The 20,375-nt window shown below is 37.8% G+C and overlaps 1 protein-coding gene across 32 annotated transcripts in view; it reads right to left on the minus strand.

The window, feature by feature from the left end:
- C2CD5 (C2 calcium dependent domain containing 5) overlaps positions 1-20,375 on the minus strand; it is an 88,369-nt gene that overhangs the window by 59,464 nt on the left and 8,530 nt on the right. For 8 of the 32 annotated variants that reach the window (XM_081879662.1, XM_081879656.1, XM_081879634.1 and 5 more), the window contains exons 4-11: positions 19,094-19,189; positions 17,910-18,065; positions 14,871-15,069; positions 11,988-12,197; positions 10,977-11,128; positions 7,585-7,776; positions 4,902-4,987; positions 4,066-4,098 (exon numbers count right to left, since the gene is read on the minus strand). In XM_081879662.1, the coding sequence (XP_081735788.1) occupies positions 4,066-4,098; positions 4,902-4,987; positions 7,585-7,776; positions 10,977-11,128; positions 11,988-12,197; positions 14,871-15,069; positions 17,910-18,065; positions 19,094-19,189 (1,124 nt within the window). Of the gene's footprint in view, positions 1-4,065; positions 4,099-4,901; positions 4,988-7,584; positions 7,777-10,976; positions 11,129-11,983; positions 12,198-14,870; positions 15,070-17,909; positions 18,066-19,093; positions 19,190-20,375 lie in introns of those variants that run through there. The other 24 variants (XM_081879647.1, XM_081879649.1, XM_081879653.1 and 21 more) reach the window with 11 other exon arrangements.

Here is a 20,375-nt window from a genome sequence, read left to right on the forward strand (position 1 = left end):
TGGTGTTTACTTGTAAGTCCTGTTTAATTCTTACATTTAATTACTACATTCTTACCCTTCCTTTCTTCCAGGGAGCTCAAGACATTAATTACTACTACTACTACTACTACTACTACTACTACTACTATAGCTGCTGTTGGTACCATACTGGGTTTAAATCACATGGAAACCAGTAATTTACTTCTAAGTAAATGCTCAATGAATTGTGCTGGGAATCCTATAGTCTATCTTTGTTCTGGCAGTTAGGTATCTTCTTTACCTTCCATATTTTTTGTCTCATAAAAAATAAATACACTATGCAGGGACTTTGCCATTATTTTGCAGAAACAGGACCTCAAAGAGTCATTATACAATGGCGATTAAAAGACAAACAAATGCTTTAATAGGTGCTAAACAGTCTTTTTACTCTGAGAGGAGAATGTATTGAAAAATACTGAATCTAGGACCTAATAAAGTCCTGGATTTTCCTTAACTTCAATCAGGCCATATTACAGTGGCACCATGACCCCCATGTTTGTCACGAAATTTCGATCTACAATGCTAGTGTAATGATGTACCTTGTGCTATTACGATAATGACTGTTGTCACTGTTTCTGCAGCTCCTGAGATTCGGCTGCGAGAGTGTTTTATTTCATTAAGCACATCCAGAAACACAGTAAATTAATTTGGGCCCATCATTTCGGAAAATATTCTTATTATGCATTCTTATTATTTATTCCAGGAGCCCAGGGCAACAGGATGTTTGAGAAGAAGCCTTAGGAAAATATTATTTGATTAGTCTCCCATGACCAAGAGGCAAATATACCCACAATACTTGGAATGGTGGTCAAGTTAAAATTATTGTACAGGCATTATTGATCCCTAACACAGCATGAAACACCCATGCATTGGCATAAATTAGGTTTAGGCTACACTAAGTGATTGCAGGCTGCAGTTCCCCTTCCCATTGCAACCTTAAGTTCGAATCATGTACATCTGCTTTCCAGACACAAGAGGGCAGGAGGAGAAGGGCTACAAGGAGGAAATGAATGGATGGGAAAGAGGAAAGGGATGGCAGGAGTGGGTCTGAACATGAAGCACAAGTAGAGGAGTAGCACCACTCTTTCCAAAACCACAGGGCTAATGTTCAGAGAGATGCAAAGATAAGGGGGGGGAGGGGAGTCTTGACTCCAGCAAGCAGAAATTTCTGGGCAACTGAAAATGTTCTGTGTAGTCACACAGCCCATAAACAAATGGAATTTACAAGCAAAAACCCATAAAGAATAATAAAGAGAAATGCAACTTTAAAATGTTTCACGAAGTTTTTTCTTGAACATGGCTACTCTACTTAAGGGATAAAACTGAATCTAGATTCAGATAACAAGAGTTCTACTATATCTGTTATGAAAGATTAACTTTTTGTCTCTAAACCGGGATGCCCCAAATGGGTTGGTCTAATGCAGATCTGCACACAATAATATATAGCATGTTTATGGGGGGAAAGAAGATGGGTTTCCATTTGCCAGTTCTACAGCATCAATGCAAAAAATAAATGGAAGTTCATGCAACAATGGTTTATTTCATAATGTTCCTATGATTGGTAAGTGCAAAGGAAAGGAGAAAATAATCATTATCACATCTTACACTATGACATGAAAAATGACAGATGCCTCTACTTTCATACTATAAAGCTCACAATCTGGATAATCTACTGATTCAGTTACATAGCATTAACATTCTTCCTTAGATTATAAAAAGCAGTACAAAGAGGAGCATGGAAGAAGCCAAGAAGCCATTAACAAGCCAAGCACAAACTTCGAAAAACCTTCTGAAAAGAAAATATGCGATTCTTAGCATTTCAGAATATTTGTTTTTGCTGAGAGGTATGGTGTTTTTAAAGAGCTAGATATCTAACCCACAAGATTTCATAGGCAGTTCTAAAATGAGATGGGAAATAGAAATAAGAGATAAGAACAAGGAAAATAAAAAAGATATTCAACTCTTGCAACCTCTAAGCCTGCATTACCATGATTATTTCAAGCCATCTCATTTTTTTCCAGTTCAAACTCACAATGAATCATTTGCTTGTAATGCTAAACCATGAGGATGATCTGAAGCAAGCCTTTGGCCTGTGTGTTCCCCCACCACCATCGTCTTCTTCCAGGGTGGCAGTGAGGAGGCATTCATAAGTTTTTCTTCTGTTTTACATTAACCACATTTTGTTGTGTTGCCCAAACCTTGACAAACTGTGGTCAGTCTTAACTATGGTGATTGGAAACAAGACAAGTTCAAAGCATAGTTTATGCTGACTTGTTTTCACTAAGGACAGTTAAGATTATCCACTGTTTAGGCTTTGGATATAATGCTAAACTGTGGATAATCTAAAACAGAAGTTTCTGATCTCCATGCCTGAAACAAGAGGGGGAGGGCGCGAGCCCAAGACTCACTACAGCTCTTCCTTGCAACACAAACCATGGTTTGGTGTAATTTGCAAACTAGATCAATATATAAAACCAAACCGTAATTTTGGCATCTGCCATATTCTAGCTCATGATACATAGGCCTGTCCCATGCCATCTACATTTCAATCTCATGACTTCTAATTATATTTAGTCCTGATATTCAGAGTTATATAGTCTCCAAATGTAGAGGTTTCATGACCAATAGCCAACAAGAGCCCTACGTCCCGTGTATTCCAATTAAAAAGGCATAATAAAAAGACTGCAAAATGCATTTGCACAGGAGACATCAACAATAAATCATCTCACAAGAGCTCTCAACCCATTTCCACTCCAGTTCCTTATACTATAAGTCAATGGGTTTTTTAAAAAATAAAAATAAAAAGCCAGCTGTGCCATCACACAACACAGCAGACCAGTATATATGAGCAATCCAAGACTTTGCTTATACTATTTCCAATTTGAGAGGCACCTGGGGACATCTAGGGAGCTGCTTTAGGAGAGAAGAGTTTTGAACTAGATGTCCCTTTAATCCAGCTCATCTGTTCACCTAGGCCTACTCTGAGAGGTAATCCTACTATGTTGATTTATTAAAATGATTGCCGATTTGTAGTGTTTTTTTGTACAGTACTTGTTTTATGAATGTAATTTTATTGTTGATTTTAAGCTGTTCACTGCCATGATATTATTTTCTTAGTATTGGGAGTATATTTTTGCACATATAATAATTCAGAACAAACATTAATACATCTTCAGCCATTTTCTTACATTCCTTAAGTAGCGAATGTAACATCAGAACCAGCCCCTGGAAATTATTTCCTAGCCACATTACTGGCTTACAATCTAAACCCTAAAACTGGTACAGGCTACAGGAACAAACACTTCTGCATAATCCACACAAAAATCAATAGAAGGAATAGCTGTAATACTTGGTTTGTTGCACTACAGATGACTAACAAATGGTTTGACTGGAGAGGGGAAAACAGAAGCAGATGTAAAATTAAAGCATATTTCAAGTATGCCAATTAGACCCACAATGTACCGTCACACAGAGTTTATATGCTACTCTTCGGTGTGAAGGTATAGGGCATTTTTAAAGATACATTTTAAGCCTAGCTTTTTTCAAAGTTGTATCTCATTTATAATTATTGTTCATGACCAATAAACGTATTAATAAAGAATTCATCAAAGTATTAAAAGCTTGCAAAGGGAGTTTAAAAATGAAGTTTATCAACCCGAACAACATATAAAAACCCACAAAACATTTAAATTACTAAGACAGGGGCACAGGGTAAAAACTTCCTTTTTGCGTTAGTTTATTTTCAAATTAAACATTACAAAATAAACAATATGAATTGCTATTTAAATGAAATGAAAAGTTAAATGAAATGTACAGTCATGCGGACTATTGGTTAAGAAGGAGGACTTGGATTTGTTAAATGATCTGAGGAGAAATATTTATAAATTTGCATCCGAAGGATTCTAAAGGGAATCTGGAAATAATACTATTAACAAATAATCCCAAATTCCTAAAATGTAACTCCGAACTCGAAAGGGGTTTTCAAAATAAAATTAACACAAAAAGAGAGGGCTTAAAAGAAATGTCACACAATGATTTGGAACATACCCGCCTTCTACAGAACCTATGAGGCGATCCTCCCTTAGCAATGGGTAACACAAGAAATGAAAAGAGAATCATCCAACTTATACAAACTTAATGCTGCTATTCATTTTAGAATTAATCCACATTTTAATGGTGTGTGCATATACAGTGTTAAGTATATAACATTTGGTACAGTCCTCTAAACCCAAGTAAAAGTTTGTCTTTAGTGAAGAAATCAGAAATTCACAAAGAATTTAGGTGCAGGTATCCAGTTGAGCTTAGATCCATTAGGCCAGCGGTTCTCAACCTGTGGGTCCCTAGATGTTGTTGGACTACAATTCCCATCATCCCTGAGCTCTGGCCCTGCTAGCTAGGGGTGATGGGAGTTGCAGTTCAACAGCATCTGGGGACCCACAGGTTGAGAAAGGCTGCATTAGGCAGAATGTGCTTATAGTTCTAGTTCATAGCCACTTAAAAAATACAAGCTTAGGGAGCAGTTGGAGGAGGTTATAGCTGCTTTGACATGGCACACAAATTCATTTACATGAAGATTTAGCTTTTTAAATTCTGTTTTAGAGCTTTCTAGAGTCTAAGTATGGATATCCAACAGTGTTTATCAAATTGGGAGAAAGGACAGAAACACTGTACATACTTATGGTGGAATACTCCATGGCATGTCCTTGTTTTGGATATCTAATTCTCCCATCTGAACAAGGATTAAATCCCATACAGTTCAGGATCAACATAAGGAGATAACAGTTGTTTAATGAACAAGGAAATTAGCAGTTGATAAAGAGACATTTCCACAGTGACAGGTTCAGACATGCAAGTTAAAAATAGGATTATCATGCTTTTCTTACCCTTTGCTCCAAAGCCGTCTGAGTTTGCTGTCTTAACAGAGCTTTTAATGGCCCCCCTTCTTTTCCAGCACTCCCACTGCCCATTCCTAAAGGATATCAGCATGTAAGTAAGCAGTCATATCAAACAGCTAAATAATATATTATACTGAATTTTCATTTAAAAAACATGGCATATACATGCAAATGGAAGAATTATGAAAGTTCAAACTTGCAAGATTCGGAAAGCCAAAATCATTTACCATGTACCTTTGCACAAAAAACCATTATTTTGATAAATACAATGTGTCGGTCTTTTTATTTCTAATTGTACAGAAGACCTAATAATGTATTTTTATTTATCTGATGCAGCAAAAAGATGGCAAAATTTTCCATCAACATTTACAGAAAAATTAAAAGAGATTTAGTGTAGATAGAAATAAAACAGTAGAAGGTCGAAAGATTTAAACATAGTTTGTTCTTTCTTTCACTGATAATACTGGGAACTTCAGGCTTCAAGCTCTAACTTTTACAAGCAGGTCATCAATTAGAATAAAAAAAATCTGTCAGCATGCTCATAAATTGTGGTTAAGTAAAACCTATCGTTTTAGAGGTTTCAGTGTACTGTTGGCAAAAGATTGTGACTCTCTTCTCCTGACATTAATTGGATTATTTATGTACTTCTCTTTTCAAAAGTTTCAGAGTAATAGAACATTTTTGCACCACAACAGTGGTCTAAACCTTAGAGTTTTGCACTATATGATATTCACATGAGCCCAGAGCATTTAGAAAGGCAAACGTGCAACTGTCAACACTTTTAGTTTCTACAGTAAAATTTTCAGGGTAAAGTATTAAAGCATTTAGGGGCATTACACCTCAGTGTTCACACAGCAGGAGCATCTAAAATAATAAGGAAGGCCACAGCTCAGGGGTAGAAAACATGCAAAGGTTTAATCCCTGACATTGGCAGGTGGGGAAAGGAAACTATTTCTTGAAACTCTGGAGAGAAGCTGCCTGTGTAGGCAGGTGGACCAAAGGTCTAACTTCGCAGAAAGCAGCTTCCTGTGTTTCTAATGCAATTTCTACTATCAAAGCCAGTAATGTTTTTTACAATATACTTGCTAAGGGCTTGTTTCAATGCTGCCTAGTTTCCTTACACCAATATGGATCAGTCTTGTCTAAAAATCATAACAATTCCAGTGATGAAATGCTTATTCTCTCTCGTAAGATATAAACCACCAGAAACTGCTTCTGGGCAAGCCTCACTGAAATAAAGGGGTCTTGCCCATTAGCACATAGTACTTACAAAACAGAACATCACTGGCACTCTAAGTATCTCAAAATCAGGCACACCGGCTTGCCCCTGCAATTGAGGGGGCCAGTACCACACAACGTGCGCACACTGTGCCTGCACACCACACAACACACTGGCGTCACCCGCCCACGCTCTGCAAAATGCTGACGTGTCACACACACACTGTGCAGCTTGAGCATGATGTGCGCACGTCACATGGCATGCTCACACAGTGTGCGAACATTGCTGCAGAATATTGAGGGGGCCTGTCCACTTCCTTGAAAATTGGGGGGGGGGCCCTCTCAGCCCCTTGTCCCCCTTAAAGGCATCCCTATCTCAAATAAATATGGGCAGCCATTCCATTTGACAATTCAGATACTGATGCATACACTAAATACCATCCTATACTAGACTAAAAACTAATCTGTTTAAAATAAGGCAAGTAAAAAGAAACCCACAATTTGAACAGATAAGCTCATTGTAAGGTTTAAGATTTCCCACCCATTCACACATTAATTTCGAAATGGTTGGAATTTTTTAACCACTTGCAAATTCACAAATCCAAATAATGCAAGCAGAAAGTGGTTGTAAATGTCTGAACTTATATTGGTAATCTACATGTTGCTTGTCGCCCCCACTTTTATTAAAACTGCCAGATTCTAGAGTAAGGACAAAAACTAATATCAAAGGAAATATTTTTAGCTGCTTTTGGATAAGGAAACTAACATTAGCATCTGTATAGTCCCATTCTGTATTGTCAATCTAATTTGAGATCTTACAAGGGACTATACAATACTAAGAACGAAGACAGAATGGAATGAAGACTATTTGTGGAAATGAAACATATTTTTGCAGAAGAAAGGACAACTAAAACACTGCCTGTAGACATACACTAACCAAGTATGTATTCAGCAAAGCAATCTAGAGAAATAACAGGCAAAACAGAGGTGCATATTGGGAATGGTATTCAAAACAGAAACCAAATATGGCTGATGGCCACATGATGGTCAACAGAGTAATAGAAATGGCCTGAAGAGGAAGAATGAATGCTTGTTCCAGGTAAAACAGAGGAACATTTTAAAATGACTGGAAATGAATTATTACATCACCATCTAATGATGAAAAACAAGCCAATTACCAATGCTTGGTAAAGTTTTTGGAGAAAAAAGAGAAAAGTCTGTAGTATAAAAAGGATGAGGTTTCTTTAAATGGTGACCAAACTTTAAAGGGGGGGGGGAGCTGATTAAGTTGAAAAACCCATTTAGTGAGTAGACTTTTGTTATTGTCATGCAGCCAGCAGTTTTCAGAGTTTTAAAAGGGTGTGCAGCGAAAACAAGAGAAGCTTTAAAACTACCCTCAGTGCCAATAGTGGGACTAAAAAAAAACAGCAAGGCGATTTAAGATTGATCCTACCAGAAGCAGCCAGAAGCAGCTCTTCAGTGAAAGAAACACTTTTCCTCAGAATTGGGTTGGCATGGCTAGAGTGAAGAGGGTTAGAGATAGACCCAGAGAGAAGGAGACAGGGCTGTTTAAGCTGTGGGGAATCACAAGATAGTGTAGGGGAGCTGGGATACAGGAAAATCCTAGGTCCCTGGGGGGAAAGTGCTGTGGAGGGAAGCAGTAGAGATGATAGATTTCAGAAGATGACTAAAAAGAAATCAAAAAGCAAAAAAGCAAAATGAATCAAGCAAAACCAAATTTTGTAAAAACGAACAGACAACCTAACAGAATATGAATGAGCTATTACTGACATACAATAAATGAAATGACAAATACAGCACTACAATGTGAATGAAGAGCACATTCAAATGATACTTTAAAAAACTGTTCTTCCTTAATAGCAGGAATAGTTTCAATGTGCTTTTACTTTTATTTCAAACTCTGATATTCAAAATAAATTTGCTTGCAGATGATGAACAGCTACTTTCCACGAGCCTAAAAAATGTACATTTTCTTTTTCAGAAAAAATTTGAAATTTCTTAACCTGAACCACACAGCCTTTAATTTTTATTTCATGTAAAAATTTCATGTTTGATCTACTCTTTTAGTTCCTATCTTCTCAATTTCCTCCACATATATGTTAGGGTAATGACCAGTGTTAGAAAATCAGCTAGCAACATTTTATTAGGAAGATTACTCTGCTGGTTTGCAAAAAACAAAAAACAGCACGAGTCATAAATCAAGAGTAAGCTGCATCAAAGTAGCATTCTGAAGATGCTAATCACTAACACTTAACCTACACTGACAGCAAAACTTGACCCTTTTTTAGCAATATACACTTGTAATATATTTAGAAAGAATATACACCATCATTTCTATTAGTATACTCTATCTGGTTAGACGTGATTGTAGTCTATGGTGCCACTTAGCGAATGGGAAGTGTTCTATCAGTGGAATGAGGAAGTAACTTTCAGTATGAAATCTGTTTTTGAAAACTCTTATTGATTGTCATGCATTACAGAGGCTTGCTCTTCAAGCAGAATGTGTCTAAACTTCTCTTGAGATCATGGAACTAGTTTCAGAGTTTGAGATCCAACAAACTCCAAGTGGAATTCTACTAATGGAATGAAGCTTTCCAGACACTGTGTCTGGCTTCAGCCAATGAAAAGGACTGGGGTCATAAGGAATAGCATGGGATATGAAACAGGGTAGATGCAGATGGAGGAAGGAATCAGAAGAAAATGTAGAATTCCCCCCCCCCCCAAACACACACACACAAACACACTTGGTATGAGCAGAAATGTATCCCATTTGCATGAGAGTCCCTTTGGATTCTATCCATGGTCTGGCCAATTAGCCCATTTAAATGTCACCAAAGTCAAAGGAATGTAAGTGAGTGCAAGATTTTGGACAAGTTGTTCAGATCTTTGCTCCTCCCATTAGTTATATTAGATCTAGCGCAGTAAATGTTGTCTGTGTGTGTGTGTGTGTGTGTGTGTGTATGTGTGCGTGCCTGTCTCTCTCTCCCTCACACACATGCACAAATGTTAGCCTACTTTCTAAGAATGGTTAATGCCATGTCAACTATTTCTTTCCATTTCTTTAAATTCAACAGCATAAAAAAATAATTTATTTCTGTAAAGACAATGGGTTGGATCCATATTTAAAACAGACCCAGCGAAGCCAACTTAAGTTATTTTAAGTCCCATGGATACCATAGGTCTACTCAAAGTATGATCAAGTTTAGATCCACACCACATGTTAAAATAGCCTCTTAAATCAACATAAACAGGAATGTACAGTAGGTATCATTTTATCTAGCAAAGGAAGTACAAAATAAAGATGTACTCTTTTAAGAGGAAACAGATGAAAAACATACTCCCTAACATTACTAAATTCACCTACAACAACAACAACAACAATAATAATAATTTATTATTTATACCCCGCCCATCCAGCTGGGTTTCCCCAGCCTACAATATTGTCAAGTGCAACAACAAAATGGGGCAGGGGAAAACTGGATTTAAAATACAGCTGTTCATAGCTGAGATTCTGTAGCATTTTCTAAAATTATTATTTCAAAAAACAAAAAGACAACCAAAACAATTGCATTATCTTCTAGCAGAGTTTGTTCTTAAAGATAAAAAGAACAAAAGTAGATTGCATGAAAATTAATGCACATAGCCAAATAGAGCAGTGTTTCTCAAACTTTCTGAACTCAGGCTCCTTTTCAAACATCCACTACATTCTGCACATAATATCAGTTATTTTCCACAGATGAACCCGTAGAGATCCTTGCACCTAAATTAGGTGCAAGTGACTTGCTGTTATGCATAAGGATCTGGATAATACCGCCACACATGTATTTTAGAAAAGAAAACTGGAGCTTTGCATAGTGATTCATCAAAGATAAAAGCAGTAGCAGTTTCTAGGTTTCTTGTCTGTCAAATCACCCTGAGAAGATGGGACACTGAGGATGCAATTTGCCTCAAGTCCCACATTGATCAGAGAGGTTGTTTGTCACGGGGTACTCCACTGAGGTCTCGGTTGAAGCCCAAGGATGGCACTACAATTTTCGAGATCCTATCCCTGACTGGAACTTCACAACCTTTCTCCTGGTGCCTCATGCCTCCTAAGGGAAGCCTGTCCCACGGTTTGAGAACCACTGAATTAGCAGGCAGAGTAAAGCAGCAACATTAAGGGATGATGGCATTTGTTCAGTGTTTGTAAGATGGCATGCATTCACTCCATACATTAAATGAAATAATAAAACTTAAAATGTTTTCTACATCAAAAACATAAGTTGCTAACAAGAATTTACTACTATCTAAAAGTAGGTGGTGTCTATGCCAATTGTACATAGCTTGGAAGCAGCTCAGCAGGCAGCCCGTCTGCCAAATTTCTAGAAAGCTCAGGTGATTAATTGCCAAGAAGTGCACGCATACAGAAACATATTTGGATTAGAAGGTAGTTAGTCTTATGAGTATGACACTGTTAAAAAGGACATGCGAAACTACTTCCCCAACATATTATGGTGACTATTTATCTCCATAATTTGCAATATGATGTGGAGGAAATTAAAAGAAACTCCTTGTGACCTTTCTGTTATATTCTGATGTACTATATGTCAGCTTGCAAAAGCTGTCCATAAACTAAATAATGCAAAAAGCAATTCATAAGAGTTAGACATATAGACAGTTTTCAAACTTTATTGGAGTAGGAGAGATCTCCTATTTTAGGGTTGTTGTGCTAACTTACATGCCAAAAAACAGAGAAAAGGAAGTGAGTAAAAAAGCTAATAGAAACAACACAAATTAAACAAAACAAATAAATAAATCAAAATAACGTGGGTGGCAGCACCTTACCAGTTTTGGGTGTCAAACTCAAATCTGTGTCAGAAGAAGAGGACTGTCGACTGTAGGACTTGGAAGGTGAAAAGGAATAGATTTGGTTTTTCAGAGGGGTGGAGGGTCCTGATGAATGAGGATTGGGATTGGGATCTTCATTGAAAGGAATCCTGCCAGAAGAAGGTGGAAACATATTCAGTGATCCTATGCCAAAGGACCGGGCTGATAGCAGCATGATCCCAACAACAGGGTGTGGGAAGGGATGGGGAAGGGCCACTAGTTGTCCTGAAGTGCAAAGCTGGATTATGAGGCCAAAGGCAACGGCAAAAAACCAAAAAGTTTGTTTACCAACTCAGCATTATTGCAGGGAGATGGCAAATATTTGATAGCAAAAGAAAAACAAGAACAAAATACACAGCTGAGGAATGAAGCATCAAAAACCAAGAAAAACAGGCAAAGAAAGTAAAACCCATCAAAACCATCACTTGGGGCAGCAGTGCAAAATGCTTTTTTGAACCAGATTATCAAAAAGGAAAACAAAGACAATTGCAGACCATATATCTGTGTGTTTATATACACACAGACACAGACACTTATATATACACACACACATATATATTTCCAAGAAAGTTTCCTTATCCTTTAGCATCTGCAGTGTGCCACAGCTAAAAACAAAGAAGGAAACCAGACTGATACCACTGTATTGACAACCTTGGTTACATTTAATAGTACCTTACCTGTTTGTCCAAATTAAGACTTCAGTCACAGAAACATCTTTGAGGACATCATGATTAAGCCTGAAGCCCAATCAAGATGTATATTTTTCCCCCATGACAAGGGATATTTTCACACCTTAGGTTTTTCAGTTTATAACTGGAAAGGGAAAAAAACTCACACACACACCAAGCAAAAGTACAGCAACAGATGGTTAAATTCCAGTCACCTATCCCCTCTGTTGTATCAGATGGAGACTAATGTAGTTATTTCCAGGAGTAAGACTCCCAGTGAGAAAAGTTTTGTGGTACCTGCCTACACTGCCTGCCTGCCTGCCCTTTGCAGTCACTGTGCCTGTAGCCTGTCTCTCCCCAGCTTCTGAGTCTGAGCAGTCTCGTACCAGTGTAGATGAGAGTGGGAACAGACACAGAGAAGTTCTGAGTAAGCCGTGAGCCAGTAGCTGTGTGAATTGGGCTGTTGTGAGTCGAGCGACATCCATGGCTTGGTGGATGAACCAGCGGAGACCTGAGAGAATTTGCAGCCAAGGCGGAAGGAAAGAAAAAAAATACATACAAAAGATTGCAAAGTTACATTTAAAAAATATTTCAGGGAGCTTTAAGAGCAGGCTCTAAAGCAGGGGTGTCAAACGTAAGGCTTGAGGGCCTTATCATATCTTTTTGTGGTTCCCAACATGGCCCACAGGACACCTACCATATTTCACAGAACTTCAGTCTTGTGAGCCAAGAAGCCAAAAATGGCAAACTGGCATGCTTCCTCGCAAGCAGATCAATCGATGACATGGCTCTAGCCTGCCACTCCAATTTATCTCATGCTAAGTAAAGGCCTCAGCAAATTAATTATGCTCACACAAGGGAGATGAACTAGGGAGCCATTGGACAGTGGATTCCGACAGGAGCTTCTCGTTCATAGCCCCCCCACCCTCCCCGTCAGGGATATACACCAGACAGTGAAATACTTGAAATTGTGGTGTGAGGGGGGGGACTCAGCAGCAGATGTTTAACAAATTGTGCTGGGATTCAAATTTTTTCTTTTAAAAAAATGGATGTGGTTCCCAAGGATCTACTCACTGAGAAGTTGGCCCTCCAACTCATTTTTTTTACACCCCTGCTCTAAACAGTTAAGATGAAATCTTAAGAAAGCAGCTAAGCATTACCTTGTTAAAAGTGACATTTTATCTGTAGCAATGTGTTAACTGGGAAGAAAGAAACACCCGTAGGTGCCTGCTAATCTTGTAATACCTGGATTCAATGCAATTTCTTTAGACTGGCTTAATTCTGTTTCTAATAAACATAAAAATCTTAGCATGCAAGGTGCAACCAGGGAATGGAGAAATAATGTTTCCATTTTCTTTTCAAGATGGAATGACAACAGATGTAGGGCGAACATTCTTAGCAGGTTATTAGATGTGTAAAAGCAATGTGGCAATTGCATGGTTTTACTTATGGACCTATGATTCCACTACAGGGAAGCTTTGTAAAGAAAAACTGTCTTCCTTTTAAAAAAAACATGGCTCTTAGCAAAAAGATGGGTATATACAAATTACTCATAATATATGAGTTTCTCATGTTTTCTGATGAAAATAAAACCCAGTAGCCCATACTTCTCTAAACTCTCACTTGTGCTGAGAATTGGAAAAGGCAAGAAACAGCAGGGAAAAAATATGCTCTGGGTTGCAGTATTTCTCTCCATACTAAGGCTAAAAGGGGAAAAATGTCTACTCTTCCCCCCCAAGCCCTCTGTGCATGCCAGAGGATTTGAGGAAGGATGTATGTTGCAAGATCAAGTAAAGGTTTGCTAGCAAGCCAAGCCAGTATCTGTGGACCAGTCTCATGGCTAGCTGAAAACAGAAATAAATAAAAATAGCCAGTGACATTCGAGTTCACAAAGCGTTTTGTTTTGATTGTCTGATCAACCATGACAAAGTAGCATCAACTCTGAACAATGAATGAAGCTAATTCAGAATGAAGATTTGGAAGCATTATCTTACCAGTGCAAAAGCAACTTGACTAGCTATCGCACAGACTAACTTTGGTCATATACCCTGCATTTAGCTATCAATTGCTTTCACACAGACCATGTCAGTGTGGTGCTTCCTGCAGCAGCTCATAAAACCTGAGCCAACCTTAGAGGGATATGGAAACAGAATGCGACAAGTTTAACTGCAGAATTATGAGATAGGTGTGAAACCTAAGGTTCAGCAATCCCAGCAACAGCAGTGTACAAAGCATATTGACAAAATATACAGTTACGGGAGGGTGAGTCTAACATTTGCACATACTGCAATGTATGAAAATAATTATTTTCAATAATAAACTCCTAAATAATGGATAGTTTTCAAGATTCCAGCTATCTCAACTAGAACACACATAATCCCAATTTACACACACAGAAAAAACATATGCTGGTCCTTCTCTTAGGGCTGGCATAAAAAAGCCTTTATGATGCTGTAAATGTAGCTAGATGCTATTTCACCAGGCATATACATAGCTTTCCCAAACAAGGTGCTTTCAGGCTGGCATGCTACTATTTTTGTTTCACTTGCTCATGCTAAAAACTGAACTCCATGAACTATAAGTGAAGTGAAAGCTTGCCTACTATTTCAGGTCAAAGAGCAGCAAAGACAACTTGGTGCTTCCCTCTCTTATTTAGAATAAAGGCAGATATAAGAACCTGATAGAAAGAGCTTAGCATCTTATGGTATTATAGCATTTAATATTCACATTGTAATACTTTTGTCTCTTATGCAGATGCACATTCAGACTACAAGTACTGGAAACAGAAGGCCTGTTGAAAAATTGTAATATGGCAAAACATTCTGAAAGACAAAACATTCCATTGATGCAGGTTCACTACCAGTAAAACTCGCACACTGAACTGCAACGTAGAAGAGGCAAACACAATCAGCAGCACCTTGTGTAACACTGCTAGAATTATATATGGTATGACTGCATAGGCATTTGTCACACAAATTTTATTTCTGCAGCATCTGGTCAAATAGGACCATCAGTTCATTTTGAATCCCCTCAGATTTCTAAATTCCAAAAAATTACCAACAAGATTGGTAGGCAGGAACGTGTGTATGAAATCACAGCAGACAAATGAAATTATGCAAAACTGTATGAGTATATAAACAAAACATGAAAATCTCTTTCCAATGAACATCTGACTCATACTTACTCCTTCATATCTTTGGATGGGGAATTACATGTGGGTAAGAATGCTGATGTGTTACTTAATTTATCCAAGGTACAGGCTGTTCCTATGGCTCGTACTACTAGTCCAGATTCTCCCTCCAGATCAAAACACTGCAAATAGCCAACAACTGCATTCCCTCTCATTTCAAGTACCTTCAAGCCAATCTTCCTTTGCAGCTCTCCTGCAAAAGAGGTATATGCCAGTTAGCCAGAAATTAACTTAAAATATATTTGCAAGTCTGATAATAAGAAAAAGATGAGAACAGAAAAATGTATTCACATTTAGATAGCATGATTTATTCATTTTTTTTTAAAAAAAAAATTGTGCTCTGTCATCCAGAAGTACATGGGCTTAAGGACTGTTTCACCAGTTACAATTTTACAGATGCATAAAAATATTTTATAGATGCCTATAGAACTGCTACAGGGAAGCTATGGCCCTTCTGATGTGGTTGGACTCATTCTTCAGGTCTGATGAGCCTTCAACATCTAAAGGGCCACAGGCTCCCTATCCCTGTAGCAGAAATAAGACAGATGCAGATATATGCTTATTTGCAAACAGGTTTCCTGTACACAGGTTAAATTCATGACAACTATATGGCCCTTAGTGTCTCTGCTGAAACTTTTTATAACCATGAAAATAGACGCCAAACATTTTTCAAGCCATTTTCTAATATATTATAATACTGATAAAATAGGAGCTATTATTCAAATTTGCTACACTTTTATTTTAAAACAGCACAATCCTCCAGAGCCTTTCTTCACATGCAGAGGAAGTCCCTAACTCACTGAGGGTTTGAGATCCACTGGCTACCCTCTCCTGGTTTAGACAGCTAGTCAAAGCTGGACCCTGGGTATGGCTGCTGTTGCATGCTGACAGCTTCTAGGAGCAACAGCTTATGTATTAGTGCTAAACAAAACAACAATGGACACCGTGTGTGTGTGTGTGTAATCTCTCTAAATATAAATATAAATTATGCCAGCTTCATTCCTATACTCATTTACTCGGTAGTAAACTAAGTTCAGAATAAAGATAGATAGGCAGTGCTGAAATCCATTGCCTAGAAAAGAATTTAGAAACGCTCTCTAATGTGCAAAATTCATCAACAAGAAATCTCTAGGGAGCAGTGTTAATAGTAGGCAAGTGCATTGAGACTGTAAACCCATCATTAGTACGAGACCAAAAGTGTTTTCCTGCAGACTACAAGCAGACTTTAAATATATTTGTAGATCATTTTCTGTGGCAGGCCCGACTGTGTTGCTCTTGCATGTACTATGTAAGCATTCATAGATTGATGCAAAATTTGAAAATAAATGGACACTGAAACTTTAGCTATACAAAAGAATTACATCTTCTGTATAACAGGATGTAATTTAAATCATCTTTCCATGTTGTTACGGATATTAAAAAACAACCTTCAAAACTAAATGCTTGTGACCACACACCTCCTCCAAACTACAACTGAACATGTCACAAAGCAAGCAATTTATAGAGCATGTGGAGGTGCTTGAAGAGCAAAAAGTAGAGAAATGGTGCAGAAATCCCCACAGTCCTTCAGATGGACTACAACCCCCTCCAAAGGAGGCAATATTCCATCAGAAAGCACATAACAGATTTCCAGCTTTTAAATACTGTAAATAATATACTTTCAGAAAGTAAAAAAAAAATATTTTTGCTAAGTGCTAGAACTACTATAATTAGTAACAGTGCAAAACAAACAACTGTAGGCTGAATCAGCGGCCAAGTATATGAAAAAGAATCATTAAGCAGTTAAGAGCAGATCTTCACTCATTCAGTGTCTACACTGTTATTCTGTAAAGATTGCTTACATAGTTCAACATTTCAAAATGACCTTTGAAATTCCAACTTTCCAGGGGATACGTGGCTGCTGTATAATGTGAGCTAAAGTTTCAACACAGACTAGAAATCACCACCCCCAAGTTGCAATTACTGTATCTGTTTGTAAATTATTGCTATATTAAGTTACTGTATATGTTAACAAGTGAAATGTTTACCAGTTACTATTAATATGATTTTTTGTAGACTTCCTAATACCCAAGAGAGAAATTATTTTTATCTGTTTAAAATAAATGTAGAAAGCATTTTCATCATAAAAATAACAAACTAGTTTACTGTATTTGGTTTTTTTGTAAAGAATGTAACAGATATCCAGTTCATTTAAAGCTGGTATTAAGGATCAGTGGCCAGGATTGACAACTGTGACAGGTAAGCTTTTACTGGCTGGTGAAACACCTGCATCATATCTCTAAGTGGAGGTCATTCGACAATGTGAGTGTCATAGCAGAGAAGGCCCTCCTTTCAGTCACGTGATGCAACTCTGCTGGACGTGCATGACTAGAAGGGCCTCCCACAATGATGAGCTGGTTTATACAGGGACTGAGCTGGCTTAAACAGAAGGAGGCCCTCAAGTAGTCTGGTCCCAAGCTGTACAGGGCTTTGTAAGAAGAGTAACAAAACGTTACAATCAGTTTGTCAGCAAACAGACAACCAGCACAATTCCTTACAAAAGTAATATCTGCATGGTAGGATAGTCCATCAAGCATCCTAGCCACTGTATATACCACCAAATCAGCCTCAAGGGCAACTACAAATAGAGTGCATTGCAATAATCCAGTCTAAAAGTTACTTGTTTTATTTTATTTACCAAGATTTATATGAATAACATCTACATAATTACTAATGCATTTACTAGCTTGTGGCCAAGTTACCTCTGCGGAGGAACTGGTGCAGCTTGCACAACAGTTGCTGTTGGTGGAATGTTGTCCTAACCACCATGGCCATCTGAGTCTCCAGTGGCTAGGATTATTCAGGAAGCAACCCTGAACTACAAACTCGATACTTTTCTATTCTTTCAGGTAATGTTAACTATAAAATGTTCAGCTGGCTTTAAAACACAGTAATAAAATCTGCAAAACAGCTCAACAGAAATTAACAGAAATGCAGAGCCTTTATTAGATTCATGTGTGCCTTTTTCAATGAAATAAATGATATTGTAATTACCTGACATTAATGAAATAAGCCTCTGCCTGGCCTCATTTGATGCCCTTGGTGTACGGATTCGGTCTATCCACTGATATTCTGGATCTTCATTAACCACCAGTTCTTCTACAAACCCATGAATGATTACAGCTTTATAGCACTTTGGAATAGATGTAGCTGTTAAAAGCACAAGCACAGTGTAAAATATTTAATTATTTAAAACAACTATATACCACCTTTTCCCACAACTCATTCCAGGCCGGATTATAATAAAACAATGTGAATGTTTTTTTAAAAAAAAATACAACCCCCCCCCCAACCAATAAAACACAAAGATAAAAAGCTTATAGATGAATCATGCTAAAAATATCAGGCACTAAAAAGAAATTTTAAAAAGCACTGGTACCAAGAAGCCTCTTGGAAAGTGCATTCCATAGCTGGGACACCACAGCCCCCCCCCCCAAAAAGAAGCCCCCTTGCTACTTGATACCCATTTCACCTCCAAAGGAGGCACTGGGAGTAAGGGATCGGAAAAGGATTCCAAAAGTGTGGGTAGCTTGGTATGGGAGTTGTGGCTCCTTCAGCTATCTGGATGCCAAAATTATTAAGGGTTTGAATATATGTATGTATGTAGGGACGCGGGTGGTGCTGTGGGTTAAACCACAGAGCCTAGGACTTGCCGATCAGAAGGTCGGTGGTTCGAATCCCCGCAATGGGGTGAGCTCCCATTGCTCGGTCCCAGCTCCTGCCAACCTAACAGTTCAAAAGCACATCAAAGTGCAAGTAGATAAATAGGTACCGCTCCGGCAGGAAGGTAAACGGTGTTTCCGTGCACTGCTCTGGTTCACCAGAAGCGGCTTAGTCATGCTGGCCACATGACCCGGAAGCTGTACGCCGGCTCCCTCGGCCAATAAAGCGAGATGAGCGCCGCAAACTCAGAGTCATCCGCGACTGGACCTAATGGTCAGGGATCCCTTTACCTTTTTATGTATGTATGTATGTATGTATGTATGTATGTATGTATAAATCCATTCACTTTGAATTGGGGATGGAAACAAACAGGCAGTCTCTTCTGGCAATTGTATTCTGCACTAACTGACTATTTTCAATCTAGAGAATATAAATCTTAAAAGCTTTATTTCTTTAGTACATCACTTATCTCATTTTTCACAGACAATTTTTTCCAGCTATGTTTTTAGACTTACTGCAAAAAAATTTAACTCCACATGATGACTGTCTAAAACGATTTAAATCATTGAAGAGGTCTACTTTCACCACCACATTGATCTCTCCACGTATACCTGTTTGTAAAAAATATACGAGAAAGTGAGAATTTGTATTAGAATAGAAAAATAGTCTTCCATGATTGCTTTAAATATCGGAATACCATTGTCAGCCCAAAAACTCCCAAGGGGGTTCAGAATTAATTAAAGAACAGAAAACAATAGATAATCTATTAAAAGATGGTAAAAACAGAGCCACAAAAATACTAAAAATCAAATAGGTACTCAAATGAAAACTAAACACACCACATGGACTGGGCAGTGGAGGTACTGGTAGAGAATGTCCTTTCACATGTCACCAGATTCTTCCTGACTGAGGTGAAGTAACCTATAAAAGGGCCTCTAATGAAAATTTTAATAACTGGGCAGATTCACTTAGCAACCGGAACATTCATATTCAGTATTTTAGTCCCAAATAGCACTGGAATATTCTTTATTCTATGGCATCACATATTATAATATATCCATGATATACAACATGGAATACAACATGAAAGGTATGAGCAACTTTTATAGTGAATTAAAACTTCTTGGGAACCTGCATCTTGGGAAGATAAAAACAACCATAGTTCTGCAACAGTGTCAAACTGGAGAGTATGTCAAGAACAGATCTAAATAGCTGCAAGAAACCCTCCATAGTTATGTCCTAGCTGCAAGGATGGTGTAAGCCTGATGTCAAGTAAAACTTACTGCTTCAGCACATTGCTTCACCACTCTGTGAACTCTAATCCCTTGAAACATGAGTCAAAGCCAGTAAGTTCATCAGGAAACTGATTGAGGAACACCCTTAATGACCCTATGTCATGTGCTGTATCCTTTTTAAAAGAGTACAGATCATTCCATAACATAGGTCTACTTAAAATAAAAGGCATTCCTTCCATAAATAGTTTTTTAAGGCAAGTTTTTCAGAAAATACTACGATGGCATAATGTAATTTAAAGATTACACCTGGTACTCTTAAAATTATCTTAAAATGTTAAGAATAACTGAAGTGACCACATTAAGTGCAGAATTCTTTGATTTGTTTCTAAAATTAATTTAAATTAAATTTCTTTCCACAAGGTTAATGTAGACATATCAGTACTATTTGTTTATTATTGTTGGTTTTGTAACTGTTGTTTATAAAAACAGCATCACACACACACACACAAACTTAAATTACACAGGGCAACATCTAACTAGATCACTTACTTCTGCGAGTCTA

The sequence above is a fragment of the Podarcis erhardii genome, assembly GCF_964252035.2.
Source record: "Podarcis erhardii genome assembly, chromosome: 10".
NCBI classification, from domain to species: Eukaryota; Metazoa; Chordata; class Lepidosauria; order Squamata; family Lacertidae; genus Podarcis; species Podarcis erhardii.